Source organism: Perognathus longimembris, chromosome 28 (assembly GCF_023159225.1).
Source record: "Perognathus longimembris pacificus isolate PPM17 chromosome 28, ASM2315922v1, whole genome shotgun sequence".
Lineage (NCBI taxonomy): Eukaryota > Metazoa > Chordata > Mammalia > Rodentia > Heteromyidae > Perognathus > Perognathus longimembris.
In genome coordinates this window covers 77,148,084-77,169,328 of record NC_063188.1, presented here as the reverse complement: position 1 = coordinate 77,169,328, position 21,245 = coordinate 77,148,084, and the positions used below count along the sequence as shown (strand labels likewise).

Sequence of the window (21,245 nt, the reverse complement as noted above, 5' to 3'; positions counted from 1 at the left end):
CAAGACCCCACCGTTAGTGCCAGCAGGAGAAGGGCTATGGGCCCAATAAGGGATGATATAAGTGTGGTGGCCCATGGTGACCATGAAAGTAGGGAGGAGTACCAATTTTTCCTTTTTTTTTTTTTTTTACTTCTGGCATACTTATTCTTTAGACTTTTTTTTCTATGCCACTTGGTTACTCAAGGCTCTGAAGTCTAAGTCATTTTTCACCAGGGCTGACACATCAACTGCAGCAGAACCAGCTACATCAAGACCTACTAGCAGGGAGATCAGTACAAGGACAACTCTTTTCTGCCTTTGGCTCCCAGATTTTATGCCAAAGTGGACTCATAGATATAAATCTGGGACGAATGTGAACCAAAGCACGAAAGACCTGCCCACTTTTAAGCTGGTCAGTTGTTGGGCCACAGGTTACTAAGGTGATCTTTTAAATTTCATAATCTGTCAAAACAAAACAAGTTCCTCAACCCCACAGATACAGATAAAACATAGAGAATAGTTTCACATTAATGCACACATTTTGACCCTATTTATATTATAGCTAGCTTGATTACATACCAACTTTACTCATAAGCTCCAATTTTAAGACATACTCATACCATTTGCTACATACACAAACTTTCTGGGGTTTGTCTTTCTCCCTTTTAATTGAAGATAATCCTTACTTTTTAAATCCCTTTTTTTGTCTAGAGGAAACTATTTTTGTTTCCTCAATCCCTTTTCCAAGGCTTTCTTTACTAATTCCCCTCTTTCCTATTTCCTTGAGCTTATTTGGAGCTTGTGCTGTAAACAACAACAACAACAACAACAACAACAACACTTAAATCAGATATAAAACCAGTCGTGAGGAAATAGAGAAGCCACATCTTGAAAATCTGAGTTTTGGAGTCTTATTAGGATGCTAGAGGTCTGCAGTCTGGCCAATTACAAAAACCTGCAGCCCCTAACAGAGCTTGCACCAAGCTTTGAAAGCCAAAAATCGCATGTTGGGTGGAGACCAAGCCTCAGCAAAGCATTACACTAAAACAGGGAGCAATGCTCCCCTGGGGCTAAACAGCACATTGACCCCAATGCTGGGCCCTTCGGACTCTACCCATTGAGCCAGGCATTGGGGCTGGGAATATGGCCTAGTGGCAAGAGTGCTTGCCTCAAATACATGAAGCCCTAGGTTCGATTCCTCAGTACCACATATACAGAAAAAGCCAGAAGTGGCGCTGTGGCTCAAGTTGGCAGAGTGCTAGCCTTGAGCAAAACGAAGCCAGAGACAGTGCTCAGGCCCTGAGTTCAAGCCACAGGACTGGAAACAAAACAAAACAAAACAAAAAAACCAAAGACACCATTGAGCCAGGCTTCTGTAATTCAAATGATGGCTCCTTTCACCTCTAGGCCTTGGAGCTGAGTGAACAGCCCCCCATCTCCTGGAAGGCTCTAGGATGTCTGTGAAAGCAACAGCCCCCAGTACCTGGCCAGGTAAGGGATGGCTGTGACTCAGTTTCTGCGTTACATACCCCATTGCTCTTATGTAAATGAAATCAAATCTTTGATTTCCTCACTTTATCTCCCCCCACTGCTCTTATGCACATGAAATCAAATTGATTTTTTGTGTGAGAGCTCTATTGGGCCTGTTTAAGCAAGTTACTTTAACCAAAGTTTACAAGGAAGAAAGCACTTTTGGCCTGCATCTGTCCTACTAGCATAAGAATAAAACCAGCCTTTTTTTTCCAGGTTCCAGTGGGTAAGATTTACAAATCTGTGTCCCATAAAATAATGTCCCACAATCAGAGTCTTAGTTCCAGTAGATCCAAAGCAGTCTCCATGATGGTATCAGGCTTCTGCTTTTACCATGGTGGAGATGTTCAGGATGAAGACCCAGTCTCCTCCAAATGACTGTCAGGCCGTCCTCTATCTTAACCCAAATGGAATGAGCAGGGGCCATGGAGATGGCAGGCAGCAGTGTCTCCCAGTGGCTCCAATTGAATGTCACACCTTCTGCTGGGTTGCCTGCAACTTTCTGCACAGACTGGTTAAAGAAGCTTAACTTAAGGCCTGACTTTACTGAAATCTCCTAATATTTTCCTGGTTGCCTTTTAAGTACACTGGTTTTTGCAGACTGGCACCCCACTGGTGTTTTTCTTTTTTAAGACAGCTTTAGGCAATGGCCCTTGGGTAATTTTTCCAGGGCAATAACTTTTGGTAACGAGATATTTTAAAATAAGGCTAGGATTTTCTAGGTAGACCTCCAAGGCATGGGCCTATAACCATCTCTTATAAATACAGGCTCCACATTTGCACATTTGTTACAATTAGTTCCCATGCCTCTTCCCTTATTCTATTTTGCCTCATTTCCCCAAAAATTATTCTGGTCCCTTGATCTTAAAAGGGGAATTGATGGGTGAAGATCATCCATCCATCTTCTGTAACTTCTTCAGGCTGACTCAGGGGTGCTGACTCTACCTAGCCAGAAACCCATATAACCTTAGCCTACTTTACCAAGGGGCTGCCAGGATTAGATATTATTAGTTTTACTCCAAACTGGAAATTACATATAACATTTAACTTTTAACAGCTGCAGAGACTTTTTCTTGGCAACAGCACTGTAGCCTTCTTAGCACTCTGGTTTATAAAGGCATTTTCCTGAGAGCCTGGGGAGACTGATCCCTTGTGACTCTAAGTTACCTGTGTAAGCCTTTAGACAGATCTCAACAGGGACATGATCTCAGGTCCACAAACTTCCTTTCCTGAACTGATGTGCCAGCTCAAAATTTACTGCCAATTGGGGCTTTGAGCAGATGTAGGGGATTGGGATTTTAATCCATCCCCCCATTTGACAAACTTAGATTTACTACCCACTATTACAGATGACTGGCAAGTTCCTGCCCAGTTACTTACTATACAGATGTGGGCATCAGAAAGGAATGCTTACAAACTATTCTCCTATGACCTCCCGGCTCTGATTAACTTTGAAGGGCCAAGCACAAGTGAGTCTAGGATCTGATACCATCTCTGCCATCCAAGCAGTGGCTTTCTGCTTCTGGATGCTCCATCACTTTTGTCCCAGAAATGATTTTTCCATTTTTGGATAAATGCACCTTTTGCATTTGCCTTGGTTGGTTGCTGGACTTGAGCTCAAGGTCTGAGCACTGTCCCTCAGCTCACCAGCTCAAGGCTAGTACTTTGCCACTTTGAGCCTCAAAGCAACTCAGCTTCCCAGCACTCTGCTGGCCGATTAGAGGTGACAGTCTCACATGGGGCCTTTTTCTGCCCTGGCTGGCTTTGAACCGCAGATTTCAGATCAACGAGTCTGTATATAAGGCCACTTTACCCCAATTAAAAGCCACAAGATAGATCACACAGAAATAGTTTCTAAGAATGATCTTACCTGGAACTTATTAAGGACCAACATTACATCTGACAAACTTGTAAGTATCATCTGTCCTTCTCTGTGGTCCTACCTGGAAACTGCTACAAAACCTGCAAGGCAAACTGGAATAGCAATTAAACAATTATTTGGGCAGCCCAAATTTTTCTCTCTTGTTTTGAAAGAAACACTTAGTGTAACTTTATTTCCAAATTTTATATCAACAAACCTATTCCTGTTTTTCAGTCTTTTACTAACCTCTGTTTTAATATTTAACACTTCAGCTTTTAATAGTATTTGAAGAACTTTGAAACCTAAAGGCACTAGGCACAGCCCATTGCCTTGGGGTGGCTCATTTTAAAGGGGCCATTTTTTTTGCAGTCTGAGTTACTGCCTAGAACACCTCTGAACTCAAATGGCAGTTTATTCTTAATACAAGAATTACAAGCATCAGAATTATAAACACAAGAATCCAGACTTAGCATCTCTCTTTTTTACATCCAAATTGCAAAAATAGCATAGGAATCAAATTACATCTCACAGATAAAACCTTAACTCTCTTTTTAAGACTTTTCCAATTTTTTAAATACATCCCAAGGGGCAGTTTTAGAAATACCAATCACATCATCACATCGCCATTTTACCATCAGGTTTCCTACATCCATCTGCAAGGAAAAGATACAGGACAAAGAAAGGCCTCCATTGGCCTGTCCTACCAAATGGGCATATACCCATCTGCCTCCTTAGGGCTTGATGAATTGCTTTTGTTCCAGCTTACCCTCTTCCACCATGTGTGGCCTCCCCCTAGGGCCTGTCCACCATGGTCAACTCCCCCCTAGGGCCTGTCCTTTTCCACCATGTGTGGACTGACTAAGCTGCACCTTTGCCAGTTCACCCCTCACTCCTGAGGATAGGCACACAGGCCTGTCCTAGGTTTTTCCTGTCCTTTCCTATTGATCTCTGAGAAACCCAAAACAGTTCTTTAACAGTGATAATCAAACCTTTATATCTAGATTTCTGACAGTCCAAAATTTTAACAGTGGAGGGAAATAAATTTCAAGTTACCAATGCCTTTGGCTAAACCAGATCACTTGATCACAGTGCAAACAGCCTAACCTTTAAGATACCCAATTTTTAACTGTAAATTAAAGAAATCTTTTTAACTAAAGTTCCTCTTTAAAACAATGCAATACTCCTTTAAAACATTTGCTAATGCCCAAACTTGATTACCTTTAAAGTTTAAAATTAAACTCACCCATTTTTACATTGCACTGACAGTTTTAATCTTGAACATGTTCACTCACACATGTGCGCGTGCACACACACACACACACACTCATGCAAAAGATCTTAAAGCACACAAAATAAATATTGGCCCTACATTTTCCAGTGGCAAGAGTTATTTTGGTCATCTCAGAAGGCTGTTTATATATACCCCCAAACGACAGGCATTTTCCCTTAAGATTAACTATAGGGGCTTGTTACTTCCAACAGGGGCTTGTTACTTTCTAGAGGTGTCAGTCACAACAAACAGGTCAGGGCCCCTTGACCTTCACTGGAGACCATCTAACAACTAGGAGGCAAAACAGGATGAAACTCTCCAGGAAGGGGGAGGGAGTGTTACAGGTGTGATCAATACAGAGACAAACAAGTTCAAAGCAAGTTGGGTAAATACAGCCACATAACTTTACTGCATTGGCCAGCTTCAGAAAAAGTTTTACATTAAACAATACAGAACTGTAAAAGAAAAGTTTTACATTGAACACTACACAACAGCATTAGCAATACTTTGTTTGAAAGCTAGCATAGCAACAGGTTAATTATCTTCATCACTTCAAAGGCATTGATTGGGTGTAAGTGCTGCAGAGGTTCAGGGCTCTTTCCTAGGTTGTAGTTTTCTAGACTTGTAGGCTCTAGAAAGTCTAAGGTCTACCATTCTAGACTTGTAGGCTCTAAAAAGGCTCTCTGTATGACCCAGTTACAACTGGGAATCGAAGTGCATCTAATTTGCTCTCAGTGCCTAACATTTAAATAAAAGAACAAACTTAGATGGCTATTTTCCTTATAGTCATAATTCGTGTGTGTGCGCGCGCCAGTATTGGGATTTGAATGCAGGGTCATGTGCTTGTAGCAGTTTTCCTCAGGGCTAGCACTTCATCACTTGAGCCACAGCTCCACTTCTGGCTTTTTGGTGGTTAATTGGAGATAAGAGGCTCACAAACTTTCCTGCCTGGGCTGCTTTTGAACTGTGATCCTCAGATCTCAGCCTCTTAAGTAGCACATATTTTCTAGGAAAAACTGTATGCTCAGGATATATTTGTAGGAGAAATAAATGCAAGTAGCATGGTTGAGTCTGAAGACCCATTGGAACAGAACTGTTATTTCTACTGTGTGGCTCAGCCACTGTCCTTGACATTTGCTTTTACTCATCAATGAGGCCTAGTTCCTGTCTACATCTCCATCTGTTACTATTTATTGCAAGACCACCAGAGGGAGCAGGTTTGCCTCTGCTGTGGTGGAACATGGCACTTCCTGTTTGTACCCTGCTTCTATTCTGGAAAGTACCACCGTTGCTTAGCAACAGAGAAGCCAATCATGCCCGGGCCTCACATCTGTGTCACTAACCCCAAGTGAAGCAGAATATGAAGGCTTACCTTCATATCACATCTGTTGAAGTGCTTAGGAACTTTCTGGCCACTTGAAATGTGGCCTGTGATCTCTCATCATTTCAGTGGTCCCGAGACCAACCACATGTTCAGAAATTTTTCTAGGACTCATTGAATTCAGTGTATCATGGTACTCATTGCTGTTTATCAAAGTAAAATTATGTACAATAAAAATGAGGGGAAAAAAGCCCATTGGCTCATTTCTGTCATCCTAGATACTCAGGGTGCTGAGATCTGAGAATCATGTTTTGAAGCCAGCCCAGGCAGGAAAGTCCCTGAGACTTTTATCTCCAATTAACCACCAAAAGCCAGAAGTGGCAGAGCGGCCCGGCGCCGTCCAGGAGCGTAGGCCTGGACCATGCAATCCCGACTGGTGCTCCGATCCGCACCCGGAGCAGCTCTCCGGGCCACGGTGACTGCGTTCTGCGGTTTAAAGTCAATACAGAGAAGCTGCCATAATTTTTGTACTGCTGTTCCTAAGCACATCACTTACAAGGAACTAAAAAACCTGTTGACTTCTAAAAACATTATGTTAATTGATGTAAGACAGACATGGGAAATTGTACAACATGGTAAAATCCCGGGGTATATTAATATACCATTGAATGAAGTAGGCCAAGCTCTGCCGATGAGCCCCAGAGATTTCAAAGAGAAATATCATCAAGTAAAGCCATGCAAATCTGACAGCATAGTGTTTTCTTGTCTAGCTGAAGTGAGAAGCAAGAAGGCTATGGACACAGCAATATCGCTAGGCTTCAGCAGTGCCCAACACTGTGCAGGAAGATGGAAGGAATGGGTAATGTATGAATTTCCAGAGAAGAAACAAGGACATTGAATTTTGGAATGCACGCTGACTTTCCTTGGGTACATGGAGTGTGAGATGGTATTGAGCAAAAGAACAAGCTAATTCTTGGTACCAGTGGTTAAGCATAAGAGTGTATAAACCAGTTGCTTGTTGAATCTTTTTTTTTTTTTTTTTTGGCCAGTCCTGGGCCTTGGACTCAGGGCCTGAGCACTGTCCCTGGCTTCCTTTTGCTCAAGGCTAGCACTCTGCCACCTGAGCCACAGCGCCACTTCTGGCCGTTTTCTGTATATGTGGTGCTGGGAATCGAACCCAGGGCCTCATGTATACGAGGCAAGCTCTCTTGCCACTAGGCCATATCCCCAGCCCTTGTTGAATCCTTTTGTCTGTAAATTGAGATATTGCTCCTTTGACAACTTCCAAAGGCTACCAAGGACTGAGATGAAGTATGTAACTTGCCATGGAAATATGCAAGATTAGATTCTAGGAGTTAAGTGGTTTAGTACCATTGAGTAGCATCCTCTAAGACAGAAAAAGTCACTTGTATTACATAATCATGCAACTATTTCTGTGAGTGCAGCCTCTTTTTACTAAAGAGGCAGAGCTAGAATAAATTAACAGGTAAACTTGATTAAAAGAAAAAATAGCCATTTGCTGGGCACCAGTGGCTCATGCCTGTAATCCTACCTACTCAGGAGGCTTAGATCTGTGGATCATGGCTCAAAGCTTGCTGAGGCAGGAAAGTCCATGAGATCCTTATCTTCAATTAACCACCAAAAAGCCAGAAGTGGTGTTGTGGCTCACATGGTAGAGTGCTAACCTTGAGCACAAAAGCTCAGGGACAGCACCCGGGCCCCGAGTTCAAAACCCAGGACTGGCACCAAAAGAAAAAAAAAGTCTAAGAGATGAACAATGAATGAAATACGTTAACCTCATCTAAAAATTTGTGACCAATATGACAGTATTATATGACAGAAATATGGATTTCTAATGTTAAAATTACTGGGTGGAGTGGTTTATACTTGTAATCCCCACAAGCAGAGATTATATGGTGATAGAAATCAAAACAAGGGCTATGTCTTTGGAGGATAGACGATTCACTGGAAAAGGCCAAGAAGGAACTTTCTAGGGTGGTACAAATGATCTGTATTATGAATACGTATTAGTACTCAGGTATGTATGTCAAAATTCATTGAAGCAAACACAAAAATGTATGTTTTCTATGCTGTTATTCCTTCAATTTAAAAAGTGAAAATAGAAAATTGTCTAAATTTCTTCAGAATGTTAATTCCTATACTCGTTAGTGTGTTAAGTGTGCTGGTGGCACACTTTATTCTGAAAAAAAAAAAAAAAGCCAGATGTGGAGGTGTAGATTAAATGGTAGCATGCCATCCTTGAGCAAAAGAGCCAAGCAAGAACACCCTGGTCCTGAGTTCAAGTCTCAGTACTGGCATAAAAAAATAAGAAAAATAGTGACAGGATCTAGAGACGTTTGTACAGACTTTTTCATACTCTTTTCCTCTCAGGAGGAAACACATCAACATACTCTTCCACTCTTCCCCATAATATGTGGCTGACACATGCACACACACACACACTTAAATAATATTTTCTTCAAAGGAAGCTCACTTAGCACCCAAGGAAGTGAAGCTGGTCACTACGTACTTCTCTGCCTATTATGTACCAATACTATGAAGTCTTGGAAAAAAAATGCAAGCACTTAGTATAGACTACATTATACAAACTAGATAGGCACATGAAACCATGCTTATCACAGCAAGAACATGTCAAGTACTCTATTAGTTTCCTATTACTACCCTAACAAGTTATCATGAGCACAGAGGCTTAAATTATACAAATCTCTTATCTTAGAGTTCTGTAAATCAGAAGGGCAATACTGGTTTCACCAGGTTAAAATCAAGGTGTTGGCAAGGAGGTGGTCCTTTTTGGAGGCTTTAGGGAAGAATCCACTTCCTGTCCATTTAGATTGCTGGCAGAATTCAATTCCTTAAAGGTATAGGACAGATGTCTCTGTGAGTTTTTTTTGTTATTTGTTTGTTTTGGCACCAGTCCTAGGGCTTGAACTCAGGACCCAGGAGCTAGCTGTCTCTAAACTTTATTGCTCAGAGTTAGCACTCTACCACTTGAGCCACGGCACTACTTCTGGCTTTTTTGGTGCTTAATTGGAGATCAGAGTCTCATGGACTTTCTTGCCTGAGCTAGCATCAAACTGTGAGACTCAGGTCTCTACCTCCTGAGTAGCTAGGATTACAATCATGAGCCACTGGCACCACACTTGTGGGTTTTTTTTTTTCTGTTTGTTATTAGTAAACTGTCAGTCATTCCTAGATTTTTTTGTTTATTTGTTTTGTTTTCTTGCCAGTCCTGGGGTGTGGACTCAGGGCCTAAGCACTGTCCCTGGCTTCTTTTTGCTCAAGGCTAGCATACTACCACTTGAACCACAGCACCACTTCTGGCTTTTTCTATATATGTGGTGCTGAGGAATCGAACCCATGAGGTGAGCACTTTACCACTAGGCCATATTCCCAGCCGCATTCCTAGCTTTTTGAGGCCCCTGTATTACTTAGCTTGTGGACATTTCCCTATCTTCAAAGCCAGAACCAAGTCAAATCCTCTCTCTGGTTCTATTTCTCTAGCCACAGCTGGGGAAAGTTCTCTAAATGTTAAAGATTCACATAATTATATTGTGACAGTCCAGAGAATCCAGGATAATCTCTTCACCTCATAGCCCCTAACCTTAATCACACTTTAAATCTCTTTTCCTACCGTGCGACTGGGACCTGTAATGCTTACTGCGCAGGAGGCTGAAGTCTGAGGTTCATGGTTCGAAGCCAGCCTGGATAGGAAAGTCTGTGAGATTCTTATCTCCAATTAATCACCAAAAAGTTGGAAATGGAGCTGTTGCTCAAGTGATACAGTGCGAGCCTTAAGTGAAAAAGCTAAGGAACAACACCCAGTCCCTGAGTTCATACCTCATTACCGGCATAAAAAAATAATAAAATAACATAATTCCCCTTCCCATGCATATTAACATATTCATTCTAGAAATTAGAATGCAGACATCTTTGAGAAGAGCAGTCTTCTGTTTGCTTCAAAGTGTCACATTTTCCAGATGTCAGCCAAGGGCCAGCCTTGAAAGCATGCCTTTCTAAAGATAACAGTCTCAAGGCTGCTATGGTAACTCTTCTGCAGACCCATGCATGTCTAAAGGAAGGGTGACATGAGTGATAAGCAGCATTCCCTAGAGTTGAAAGGCGAGCATTCTAAACCCAGACTCCAACATCTCACACTCAACCCTATTTTTAAAAAAGGCACTTGAACCAGTCAGAAGCCTCTCATGCTGAACTCATACTTACAAATATCTCAGGATTAATGGTTAGGGAACAGATTCCATGAAGCTTGTAACGTCTTGGACTTCAAAGACAACTGGATCTAGAGCCTAGCCTACAAAGACGCATTATACCCTAGATTCCAGATTGATATCCACACTCTTAACATTGGGACAAGGCAGAATTGTCTCCTGTCCCTCCAACCTGATAAGAACTAAGGTCAAGGAAACAGTTAGCTGATGATGATTATTAATATAATGCTTGGAAGAAATACATATTCTCTTTTAAATTCTTACCTGTGGATAAGAGCAAATTGTTATTATTTTTCTGTAATGTTTATTTCCTCATCTGCATCCAGGTATAATCTCACTCTGTGTGTGTGTGTGTGTGTGTGTGTGTGTGTGTGTGTGTGTGTGTGTATTAGGGCTCAAATTCTGGGCACTGTCCCTGAGACTTTTTGCTCAAGGCTGATACTCTACCACTGGAGCCATAGCTCTACCACTGGCTTTTTTGATGTTTAATTAGCGATAAGAATCTCATACTTTCCTGCCTGGCCTGGCTTTGAACCACAACCCTCAGATCTTAGTCTCTTGAGTAGCTTGAACCTGGCTTAATCTCACTATTTTAAAGAATTAAGTGTATGCATAAGGTCTACCGGGGCGGGGGGGGGCTCCAAGCAGATGCCCCCCACCTGGTTGTCTCCACCCAGTTACCTGGGTAACCGGCATACCTGGAAGCAGTTACCTTCTCCTTCCCTGAGATCACATCCTAATCCACCTGGCCAACCCCTCCACCCCTGCCCTAGATAAGGCAGGGCTGGATGGGGGTCGCCCCTTCTCTCTGGCCATGCATCATCTCGGCCACAGGCCAGCAGTTCAGTAATAAGCTTTTCTCTCCTGCCTTAATACTGCCTGGTGTTCTCCTTTATCAGCTACCTACTTTAATAACCTAACAGTATGGATATAATACATGTATAAAATAGTGCTTTGGGGGCTGGGAATGTGGCTTAGTGGTGGAATGCTTGCCTAGCATGCATGAAGCCCTGGGTTCCATGCCTCAGTACCACATAAACAGAAAAACTGAAAGTGGTGCTGTGGCTCAAGTGGCAGAACACTAGCCTTGAGCACAGAGAGGCTCAGGGATAGGGCCCAGGCCCTGAGTCCAAGCCCCAGGACTGGCAAAAAACAAACAAACAAAAAATAGTGCTTTTTTGGATCAGGATGGATAGTATCCTGGAATATCTGGTGGAGGGGCAAACTATGATTAGGCCAGGCATGATGGGGGTATATGCCTGCCATCTCAGCTATGTGGGAAGCCTATGCTTTCTACTTATTTAAGGGGATCATAGCTCAAGGATGACTTCAAACAAAAACTCAATGTCCTACTTGAAAAATAATTATAGCAAAAGAAGCAGGCCAAGAGTGTGCCTCATGTGGTAGAGCACCTTTCTAGCAAGCACAAGGACCTGAGTTAAAAGAAAACAAAACAATATGCCAGGCACCAATGGTTCACATTTGTAATCCCAGTTATTCTGGATTCTGAGATCTGAGAATCACAGTTCAAAGCCAGCCCAGGTAGGAAAGTTCTTGAGACTCTTGTATCCAATTACCCACCCAAAAGCCAGAAATAGAGCTGTGATTCAAGTGGTAGAGCATTAGCCTTGAGCAGTAAAGTGCTAAGACAGTGCCCAGGCCTTGAGTTCTAGCCCCAGGACTGGCACAAGAACAAACAAACAAAAACAAGCAAAAACAAACAAAAACAAATCCCCCCACAAAACCAGAAACAAGCAGAAAATAGTGTTTCAAAACAAACTAAAATTTCCGATTTATTTTTTTTCCTTCCTTCCTTCCTTCCTTCCTTCCTTCCTTCCTTCCTTCCTTCCTTCCTTCCTTCCTTCCTTTCCTTCCCTTTTCTTTTCTGCCCCCCCCCAAAAAAGAGTTTAAACTGAGGGCATGGGCACTGTCCTTTAGCTTTTACACTCAGGACTGGCATTCTACCACTTGATATACAGCTCCACTTCTGGATTTTTGCTAATTCATTGGGGATAAGACTCTCATGGATTGTCCTGCCTGGGCTGGCTTCGAACTGCGAACCTCAGACTTCAGCCTCCTGAATAGCTAGGATTACAAGCATGAACTACTAGTGCTTGGCTAAAACCTCCTATTCCTACATGTGGGAGCTTGCTTTTGGAAGAGAAATAAAAGAAGCCGAGGCTCGCTTTTAGGATCCACTGTTTTACCACCCCCAACTCTCTCTCTCCCTTAATGTCTGCTTTCTTTTTTTTTTTTTTTTTTTGCCAGTCCTAGGGCTTGGACTCAGGGCCTGAGCACTGTCCCTGGCTTCTTTTTGCTCAAGGCTAGCACTCTGCCACTTGAGCCACAGCGCCACTTCTGGCCATTTTCTGTATATGTGGTGCTGGGGAATCGAACCCAGGGCCTCATGTATATGAGGCAGGCACTCTTGCCACTAGGCCATATCCCCAGCCCGCTTAATGTCTGCTTTATCCCACCCCCTTTTTATGAGATAGGGTCTTGTTACGTAGCCCAGGCTGACCTCAAATTTAATAATCTTACTACTTCAGTCTCCCCAGTGTTAGGATCATAGGATCACAGGTGTGCATTATCATGCTGGATTACTTTGCTATCTCTTGAATTCTTATCTCTTTATAGACAAACTTACTTCTCTATTTTTCTTGTTAAAGTGTGATGCTGTCAATTATTAACCTTTGTTTTGCAGCCCCAGCTCTGGCTGGCCCTTGTACTCTTGTCCCTGATGCAGTCCTGCAGGTCCCAGTCACCTGCCTCAGGTGAATTATTTGAGCGGAAATAAATGCAAATAGAATAAAAAAGGCCATGATTAGCTTTTGAGTTACAAAAGAGATTTTAGAAAATAGAACTGGAAGAAAAGATTTTGAGTTGTAGGATCCTAGGTCTTATGAACTGCAAGAGCTAAGGGCCTGGCTTATGGAGAAACAGAATATGTGGCCCGTGTCATCCCAGACTAGATAAAGAGCCCACATACTGAAAGGAGGGCTTAGAGAGAGGCTGAAAGATGCTCATAATATATATTCAAGGATGATGGACTTCAATACACATTTCAGAGTCCGCTGAAACTTTAAGGAGATTCTTAATTTCTTTCCTCCTCCCTTTCTCTCTTTGCTCAACTGGATTTGGGCTCCTTTGCATCTTCAAATATCACAATGATATATCCTGCATATGCAAAATTGCCACCCAAGCTGGGTGCTGGTAGCTCAACCTGTAATCCTAGGTATTCAAGAGTTGAGATCTGAGGATCGAAGATTTAAGCCAGCCCAGGCAGAAAAGTCCCTGAGAGACTCTTATTTCTAATTAACCACTCAAAAAACTGAAAGTGGAGCTATGGTTCAAGGTGGTAAAGTGCTAGTCTTGAGCAAAAGAGTTCAGGGACAGCACTCAGGCTCTGAGTTTAAGCCCCATGACCGACAAAAAAAGAAAAAGAAAAAGAAAAGCCACCCAGTTTACTTTTAGTTTGGGCCTTGGGATTGAGAGGGGGAAAATAGAGGAATTTATGCTGCTTGTAGAAGGCCTGGTACAGGCTATGATGCAGGCACAGTTAGAAGCCAGAGGCCAGAATTATATTGGTAAAGACTTAGAATTAGCCTAGTGTGGGTCCTCAGCAAAACAATCTATGGCCTCTGAGGAAAAAAGAAAAGACACAGCCATACTGGCTTGTTAGTATATAAGCTCGCAAAGACCCCATTCCTCACATTATTAGAGCAGTCAATGGGTGCTTCCTGTCAGCATACAGAGAATGTCCAGATCCCAAGTGAAACAAAAATGGCTCAATACATCCAGAGACAGAACCATTTGCTCTGGGGTTAGCTTTCACTGACTAACATTGGGTTCTTCTATTTCTAATGGAAAGGCACTTGGCCAATGCAGTGAGCAAAAGACAATGTGAGGACTAAATTTTGAGGGGTAAATATTGAAACAGATAAAAATTGTACCATTGCCTGCAATGAATAAACTCTATTACTAGGCATCCTAGCTACTCAGGAGGCTGAGATCTGAGAATTGTGGTTCAAAGCCATGCTGGGGAGGAAAGTCTGTAAGACTCTTATCTCCAATTAACCATCAAAAAAGCCAGAAGTAGAGCTGGCTCAAGTGGTAGAGTGCTAGCCTTGAGCACAGAAGCTCAGGGATAATTCCCTGGCCCTGAGTTCAAGCCCCAGGGATAGCGCGCGCACACACACACACACACACATACACACACACACAGAGCTATGGGATAATGCATGGCCCACAGTTCAAGCCACACACTAACACCTTATGGCACCTAGCTTAACAGCCCTCTGAATTTGGGAGAGGTTTCCTATAACCACTATAGAAAACAAATAAAAATATCCTAAGAGCACTTTGTATCATAGTTGCATCAATACACATCAGGGAAACCATGAGTCTTACTCAATTATAGGTGACGTGTAGTGTGCCAGGTGGTTTTTGTGCATTTTTCAGGGATGAAGAGCTGTATAGTGTGATTAAGTTCTTAAAGGGTTCTGAGATTTAAGATATTTTAGCCAGAGTCCTGAATCTGTATTTTATTAACTGTGGGCCCCTGGAAAAACTCATTTATAATCCTCATGTCATAATTTTACTGCCTGTGGAGTGGGGGAAAAAGCAATATCCAGCACAGGATATTCTTGTGAGGAGTTAATTAGAAGGTGCTTTGTAAATAAACAGATTTATTTGTGCCAATACTGGGGCTTGGTGCTGGGTGCTGCCCCTCACTTTTTATGCTCAAGGCTGTCATTCTACCACTTGATCCACAGTTCTACTTGCAGATTTTTGCTGCTTTGGAGATAAGAATCTCATGGACTTTTTTGCCTAGGCTGGCTTTGAACTTTGATCATTTCAGATCTCAGCCTGAATAGCTAGGACTACATGTGTGAGACACTGGTGCCTTGCTTAAATAAACTGATTTCTAAATGAGATACACCCATGTCTTAGCCTTCTTTCCTGCTAATGAATAGTTCTATTAAACTGAGAAAAATTGATTGAGCTTTGGGATACCTGAGATACAGATTTTTTTAAAAAAAATGTGTGCATGTTGTTTATAGGAGTCGTATCAAGTTAATTCTGTATTTTTTTCAAGGAGTCATTTTCATAGGCTATTTGGTATTGTGTGCTTTAAAAAGAGGATGATGATGATGATGATGATGGTGATGATGATGATGATTCCTTGTACTTGCGTAGCTAGTGGTCTTCTCATTTATCATATCAGTTGTTGACAAAACCTTCGCTTACTCTTGCAAATGAAATGAGGCTATTGCTGGGTCTGCAGTGTTTGGTTGCCATGGTTTGAATTCATTTCATAAGCTGTTGCTTGGCAATCCCACGCGTCAGTTGGCTTTTTTTCCTCAGTACTCTCGCTACACGCTATCTGAAGTATAATGAGATTGAGACTGGGCAAAGGAGGACGGCCGTCCGCAATCACTGTCTGTCTTCCCACACATCTCTGTTTATGATCATGATGCCTGTGAATGTGTTGAGAGGCAAGAAGTGAAGCAGTTATAAACATGGGCTTTAGAGTCACACAGACCTGGGTTCAAATTCTACATGGGTCCTGCTTGGGATCCTTTAGGCATTCACTTAAAAGCCTGGGTGTCACTTTTCCTGTGTATTATACACCCAGCTCCTAGAATTGTTGGGATTCTTACAGGAGAAGAAAAACTATGTTTAGGACCCACACATAGTCAGTATTCAGTTTTTGTAACTTATACAGAAAATGACAACGGGAATCATAATTCCCCCCCCCTTTTTTTTTTTACTGATACTGGGACTTGAACTCAGGGTGTGGGCACTGTCCCTGAGCTTCTTTGTGCTCAAGGCTAGTACTGTACCAATTGAGCCATAGTGCCATTTTGGGCTTTTTTTTCTGTGATTAATTGGAGAAAAGAGTCTTACACTTTTCTGCCCAGGCTGGCTTCAAACCACTATCCTCAGATTTCAGCCTCTTGAGTAGCTAGGACTATAGGCATGAGCTACTGGTACCTGGCTCAATTTTACTTTTCATTTGTAGTAAAATACTCTAATATGAAAGTACATTTGGATTTAATTCATATAGTGGTGGCCAACCTTCCTTTTTACATAGTGTGGGTGGGCCTGGCACAAATCCATAGAGTAAAATAAAAATTTATTAATGAACTATGTGGACTAAGGAAAAAAAATGGGGGTGTTGTGACCTTAGAAGATGACAAATATGGATAATAACAACAGAAAATTTCAATAAGCCAGGTGCTAGTGGCTCATGCTTACAATCCTAGCTAGGAGGCTGAGATCTGAGGATCTCAGTTCCAAGCTAGCTCGGGTAGGCAAGTCCATGAGACTCTTTGTTTTTTGTTTTTTGGGCCAGTCGTGGGCCTTGGACTCAGGGCCTGAGCACTGTCCCTGGCTTCTTTTTGCTCAAGGAAAGCACTCTACCACTTGAGCCACAGCGCCACTTCTGGCCATTTTCTATATATGTGGTGCTGAGGAACTGAACCCAGGGCTTCATGTATATGAGGCAAGCACTCTTGTCACTAGGCCATATTCCTAGCCCTTCCATGAGACTCTTATCTCCAAGTAACCACTCAAAAGCTGGAAGTGGAGATATGGCTGAAATGGTAATGCCAGTCTTGAGAGAGAAAAAAAAGCCAAGTGAGATTTTGAGGCCCCAAGTTCAAACTCCACTACTGGCAGAAGTTTTTTAAAAGTAAATCTCAGTAAATATCCACCCTGGATATTGGGTAGGCAGCACTGTGCATTGCAAGGGACAATCATGGGGGGGGGGGGCGGCTTCTCTCTTGCCTAAATAAATGCATACCCAGGAGGAGTGGTATGCTGATAAAAGAACTTTCAGGGGGAGGAAATTCTGACTTGCATCATTAGTCTACTTCCATGGTGTGAATACTCCTACTATGGCCAAGGTCAAGCTACTAACATGATTTCATTGAATGGAATGTGGAGTTGGAAGATTTGTCCACATTTGGCTCTAGGTAGCCCATTGGCACCTACTGAAACATAGAATGAATCCCTTCCTTAGAGGGAGCTTTACTGGGCTTTCTCTTGTTGATGGACATTCCCAACAGCCTTCTGGTTTTTTAAAAAAAATTTAAAATGTTTTTATTATCTTTAAGTAGTTGTACAAGAGTTGCCACTAAACAAAGCAGTTAATTCGTGTATTTTGATCAATGTCACCCCTCTTAACATTTTCACTGACCTCTCCCAACCCACCTCTTCCCAATCTTCGGTTTTTATAGCAGTTTAGAGAGGTCAGTTCTCAGGACTGCTCTCCAGTGTCTGATTTTCTTCAATTAGAAAGATAGGGCTAAGGAAATAGCTATAGTGCATTTCCAGCCTAAACCTCTATAGTGTGGCCACTATTCTTTCTGCCTGAGATCAGGACCCCATAACCTTTGAAGGATCCTGGGGCAATTCAGGAGCTAGGAATTACCAAAGTGAAAATCCTGATTGGCTCAATGTCTTCTAATCCTGTTTTCTTTCTCTTTGTGCTATGCCAGGGGCTTGAACTCAGGATCTGGGCACTATTCCTGAGCATTTGTGCTTAAGCTAGCATACTACCACTTGAGCCATAACTCTACTTCTGCCTTTTTGGTAGTTAATGGGAGATAAGAGTCTCATGGACTTTCCTACCTGGGATGGCTTCAAACTGTAACCCTCAGATCTCAGCCTCCTGAGTAGCTAGAATTATAGACATGAGCCACTGGCAACCAAGGAAGCCTCTATTTTGTATCTTTATTAAAAAAACATGATCCAACTCAAATATACAGCCCTTGTCATAGTTGTTCATAGTCTTAGAGTTACAATTCATATAACTTTAGCATTTTTATTTTCATATTATTTTATTTAATGCCAGTACTGGGGCTTTTGCTTTTGTTGAATCACAGCTCTACTTCTGGATTTTTGGTGGTTAGTTGGATATGAGAGTCTCACAGACTTTTCTTCTCAGTCTGGCTTTGAATTGTGATCCTCAGCCTGTTGAGTAGCTAGGATTACAGGTGTGTGCCACGAGCACTTGGCAGTATTTTTTATATTAGTCACTAATCAATCTTAAAATGAATTAGGATGAAAATTAATGTACACTCTAAACTAACTTCCTTCCTTCCTTCCTTCCTTCCTTCCTTCCTTCCTTCCTTCCTTCCTTCCTTCATCTATTGCCAGTCTTGGGGCTTGAACTCAGGGCCTGGACACCGCCTCTGAGTTTCTTTTGTTCAAGGCTAGCACTCTACCATTTGAGCCACAGCGCCACTTCCAGCTTTTTCTGTTTGTGTGGTACTAAAGAATCGAACCTAGGCCTTCATGCATACGAGGCAAGCACTCTTCCACTAAGCCACATTCCCAGCCTCTGAACTTTCTTTAATACAATTTCAGTGTAGTTGTCTGATTCTGTATTTGTAGTAGACAAACAAGTGTGCATCTGTGCATTCCCTTATGTATGGAATGAACAGTTTCAAGTGTCACTCATCCTCAAGAGCAAGTACTTTGACTATCATTCTTAGAAAATATGTTTATTTTAAGCAATAATTTATATTTTCTCCCTACTCCCTGACAATGTCCAGTTGAATGACTTGTACAGATACACTGCCTGAAAACATCATGCCTTCCATTCAAATTAGGTGAAAAAAAGCTACAATATTTATGTTGTACAAAGCAGCAGAAGAAAATTGGATGTAATATCCTACAAATTTCTAAGGAGAAAGGCCCTGGTAACAGTGTCTGGAGTGTGGATGCTTGGCAGTAGAAATTTGAAGAGACTTAGAGGTCTCAGCAATAGCAAGAGATGGAGACAACCTGGGTAAGAACCCAAATTAGAGAAGAAGCCATGGGAAATGGAAGTCTGGGTGATGTTGCATGTAGTGGAGAGAAGGGCATTATGATCAATGGAGACAAGAAAGAGTGCAAGTGAGAGAAGGAGAACAAAGGGAAAGAAGGAAAGAGGTGAGGAGGGAGAGAAGGGAAAAGCAAAGAAAGAAAGGAGGGCAGGAAGGAGGGGGAAAGGAGGGAAGGAAGGAAGGATCTTAATGGGGATTTTCAGATAAATTCTATAGGGACACATCACCAATTTATTTCTCCCTAGGAAATCTTCATTTAACTCTGTAATACCCATATGTTTGATGGGAATGGATTTTGTTTGGTGAATGTGAACAAAATTTGGTTCTAAATTTTCTCTTTATTTTTAGTATATATGTATGTGTGTGTGTATGTATGTATGTATGCATGTGTATGTATGTATTATGCCAGTCCTAGGGCTTAAACTCAGGGTCTGGGCTGTTTCTGAGCATGCAGTACCTAACAAATTTAAAATTTTTTAATTTTTGTATCTATTTTGGGGTTTGAACTCAGAACCTTTCACTTTTGCTTGGCTTTCTTGCTCAAGGCTGTGCTCTACCATTTGAGCCACTCATCTACTTCCTCAAATTTTAGATGGAGAAAAATAGAGTCCATGGATTCAAAGAGGAGACATATGGCTTATATACATTTCTGCACACATAAAGGGAAATCTCTACATGAAAGGACATAGTATTTATTATTCTTCAGGTAGTCAAGAGGAGAATGAGGAGGATCACAGGCTAGAGAGCCTCATGCAGGACTTAAATGGAGTTTCCTCTGAGAGCCTCCGAGTTCCTGGACCTTGTCATCATGCTGACCACACAGAGCTTCACCTGAAGTTCATGTTCGCCAGAGACCTTGCCCAGGATAAGCATGTATTTTGGCTAAAAAAACTGAGTCAACAATTTTCTTGGACTGGGAGCATGGCTTAGTGGTAGAGTGCTTGCCTATCATGCATGAAGCCCTAGGTTGGATTCCTCAGTACCACAGAAACAGAAAAAGCCGGAAGTGGCGCTGTGGCTCAAGTGGTACAGTGCTAGCCTTGAGCAAAAGAATCTCAGGGACAGTGCTCAGGCCCTGAGTTCAAGCACCAGGACTGGCAAAAAAAATCCCAAACAATTATCTCATTGCCTTTTATTTTAGTCCAGGCATGCTACTATAATAAATTACTCTAGACTGGCTGGTTGAAACAACAGTCATTTTATTTCTCACACTTCAAGGTGCCATCATATCCTGTGTCTAGTGAGAGGAAATTTTCTGTTTTGTAGTTAGCAGAGAGATCTCTTGGGTTTTTCTTTTGGTGCCAGTTCTGGGGCTTGAATTTAGGGTTTGGACACTGTCCCTGAACTTTTGTTCTTAATGCTAGCATTCAACCACTTGAGTAGCAGTTTCCAACTTTTTGCTTCTTATTTGGAGATAAGAGTCTCACCTACTTTCCTGCCAGGGCTGGCCTCCAACTGCAATCCTCAGAGCTCAGCTTTGGGGGTAGCTAGGATTACAGGTATGAGCCACCAGCCCCTGGGTTTGAGGTTATTTTTGTGAGGTCACTAATCCCATTCATGAAAGTTCCAGCCTCAGGACCCAACCAATCATTTCCCAAAGGTCTCACCTCCTAATAACATCACATTGGGAGTTAGGGTTTCAATATATGCAAGGAGGAGAATGCATAACATTCATCCTATAAAACTAATGTCTTTCAAATATTTGAACATTTTGTGTACCAAGGCAAAATGCAAAGCTGGGTGCTGGTGGCTCATGCCTGTAATCCTAGCTATTCAGGAGGCTGAGTTCTCAGGATTGCAGTTCGAAGCCAGCCCAGGTAAGAAAGTCCATGAGACTTGTTTCCAATAGATTACTCAGAAAAATCCAGAAGTGGTGCTGTGGATCAAATGGTAGAGCACTAGCCTTGAGCAAAAGAAGCTCAGGGACAGAGCCCAGGCCTAGAGTTCAAGGCCCAGGACCAGCAAAAAGGAAAGCAAAAAGAAAGAAAGGAAAGATGGAAGGATGGGAGAAAGAAAAAAGAAAGAAAGAAAGTAAAGGAAGGAAGGAAGGAAAGAAAGAAAGAAAGAAAGAAAGAAAAGAAAAGGAAAGGAAAGAAAAGAAAAGAAAGAGGGGAGATTAAATTCACTATCTCTTGTTTTTTTCTGCTCAAGGCTTGCACTCTACCATTTGAGCCACAATATCACTTCTAGATTTTTCTGA

At 42.1% G+C, this 21,245-nt stretch overlaps 1 protein-coding gene across 1 annotated transcript; it reads left to right on the top strand.

Moving 5' to 3' along the window:
- Positions 1-6,353: 6,353 nt before the first annotated feature.
- Positions 6,354-6,919, top strand: LOC125343988 (thiosulfate sulfurtransferase/rhodanese-like domain-containing protein 3). The gene has a single exon (XM_048336598.1). It carries the CDS (start codon positions 6,383-6,385, stop codon positions 6,857-6,859), a length of 477 nt encoding a protein of 158 aa, XP_048192555.1. The 5' UTR covers positions 6,354-6,382; the 3' UTR covers positions 6,860-6,919.
- Positions 6,920-21,245: the final 14,326 nt, after the last annotated feature.

Excerpts from the sequence above, each read along its gene's own strand:
- LOC125343988 (XM_048336598.1), top strand. The coding sequence starts at position 6,383 with ATGCAATCCCGACTGGTGCTCCGATCCGCACCCGGAGCAGCTCTCCGG.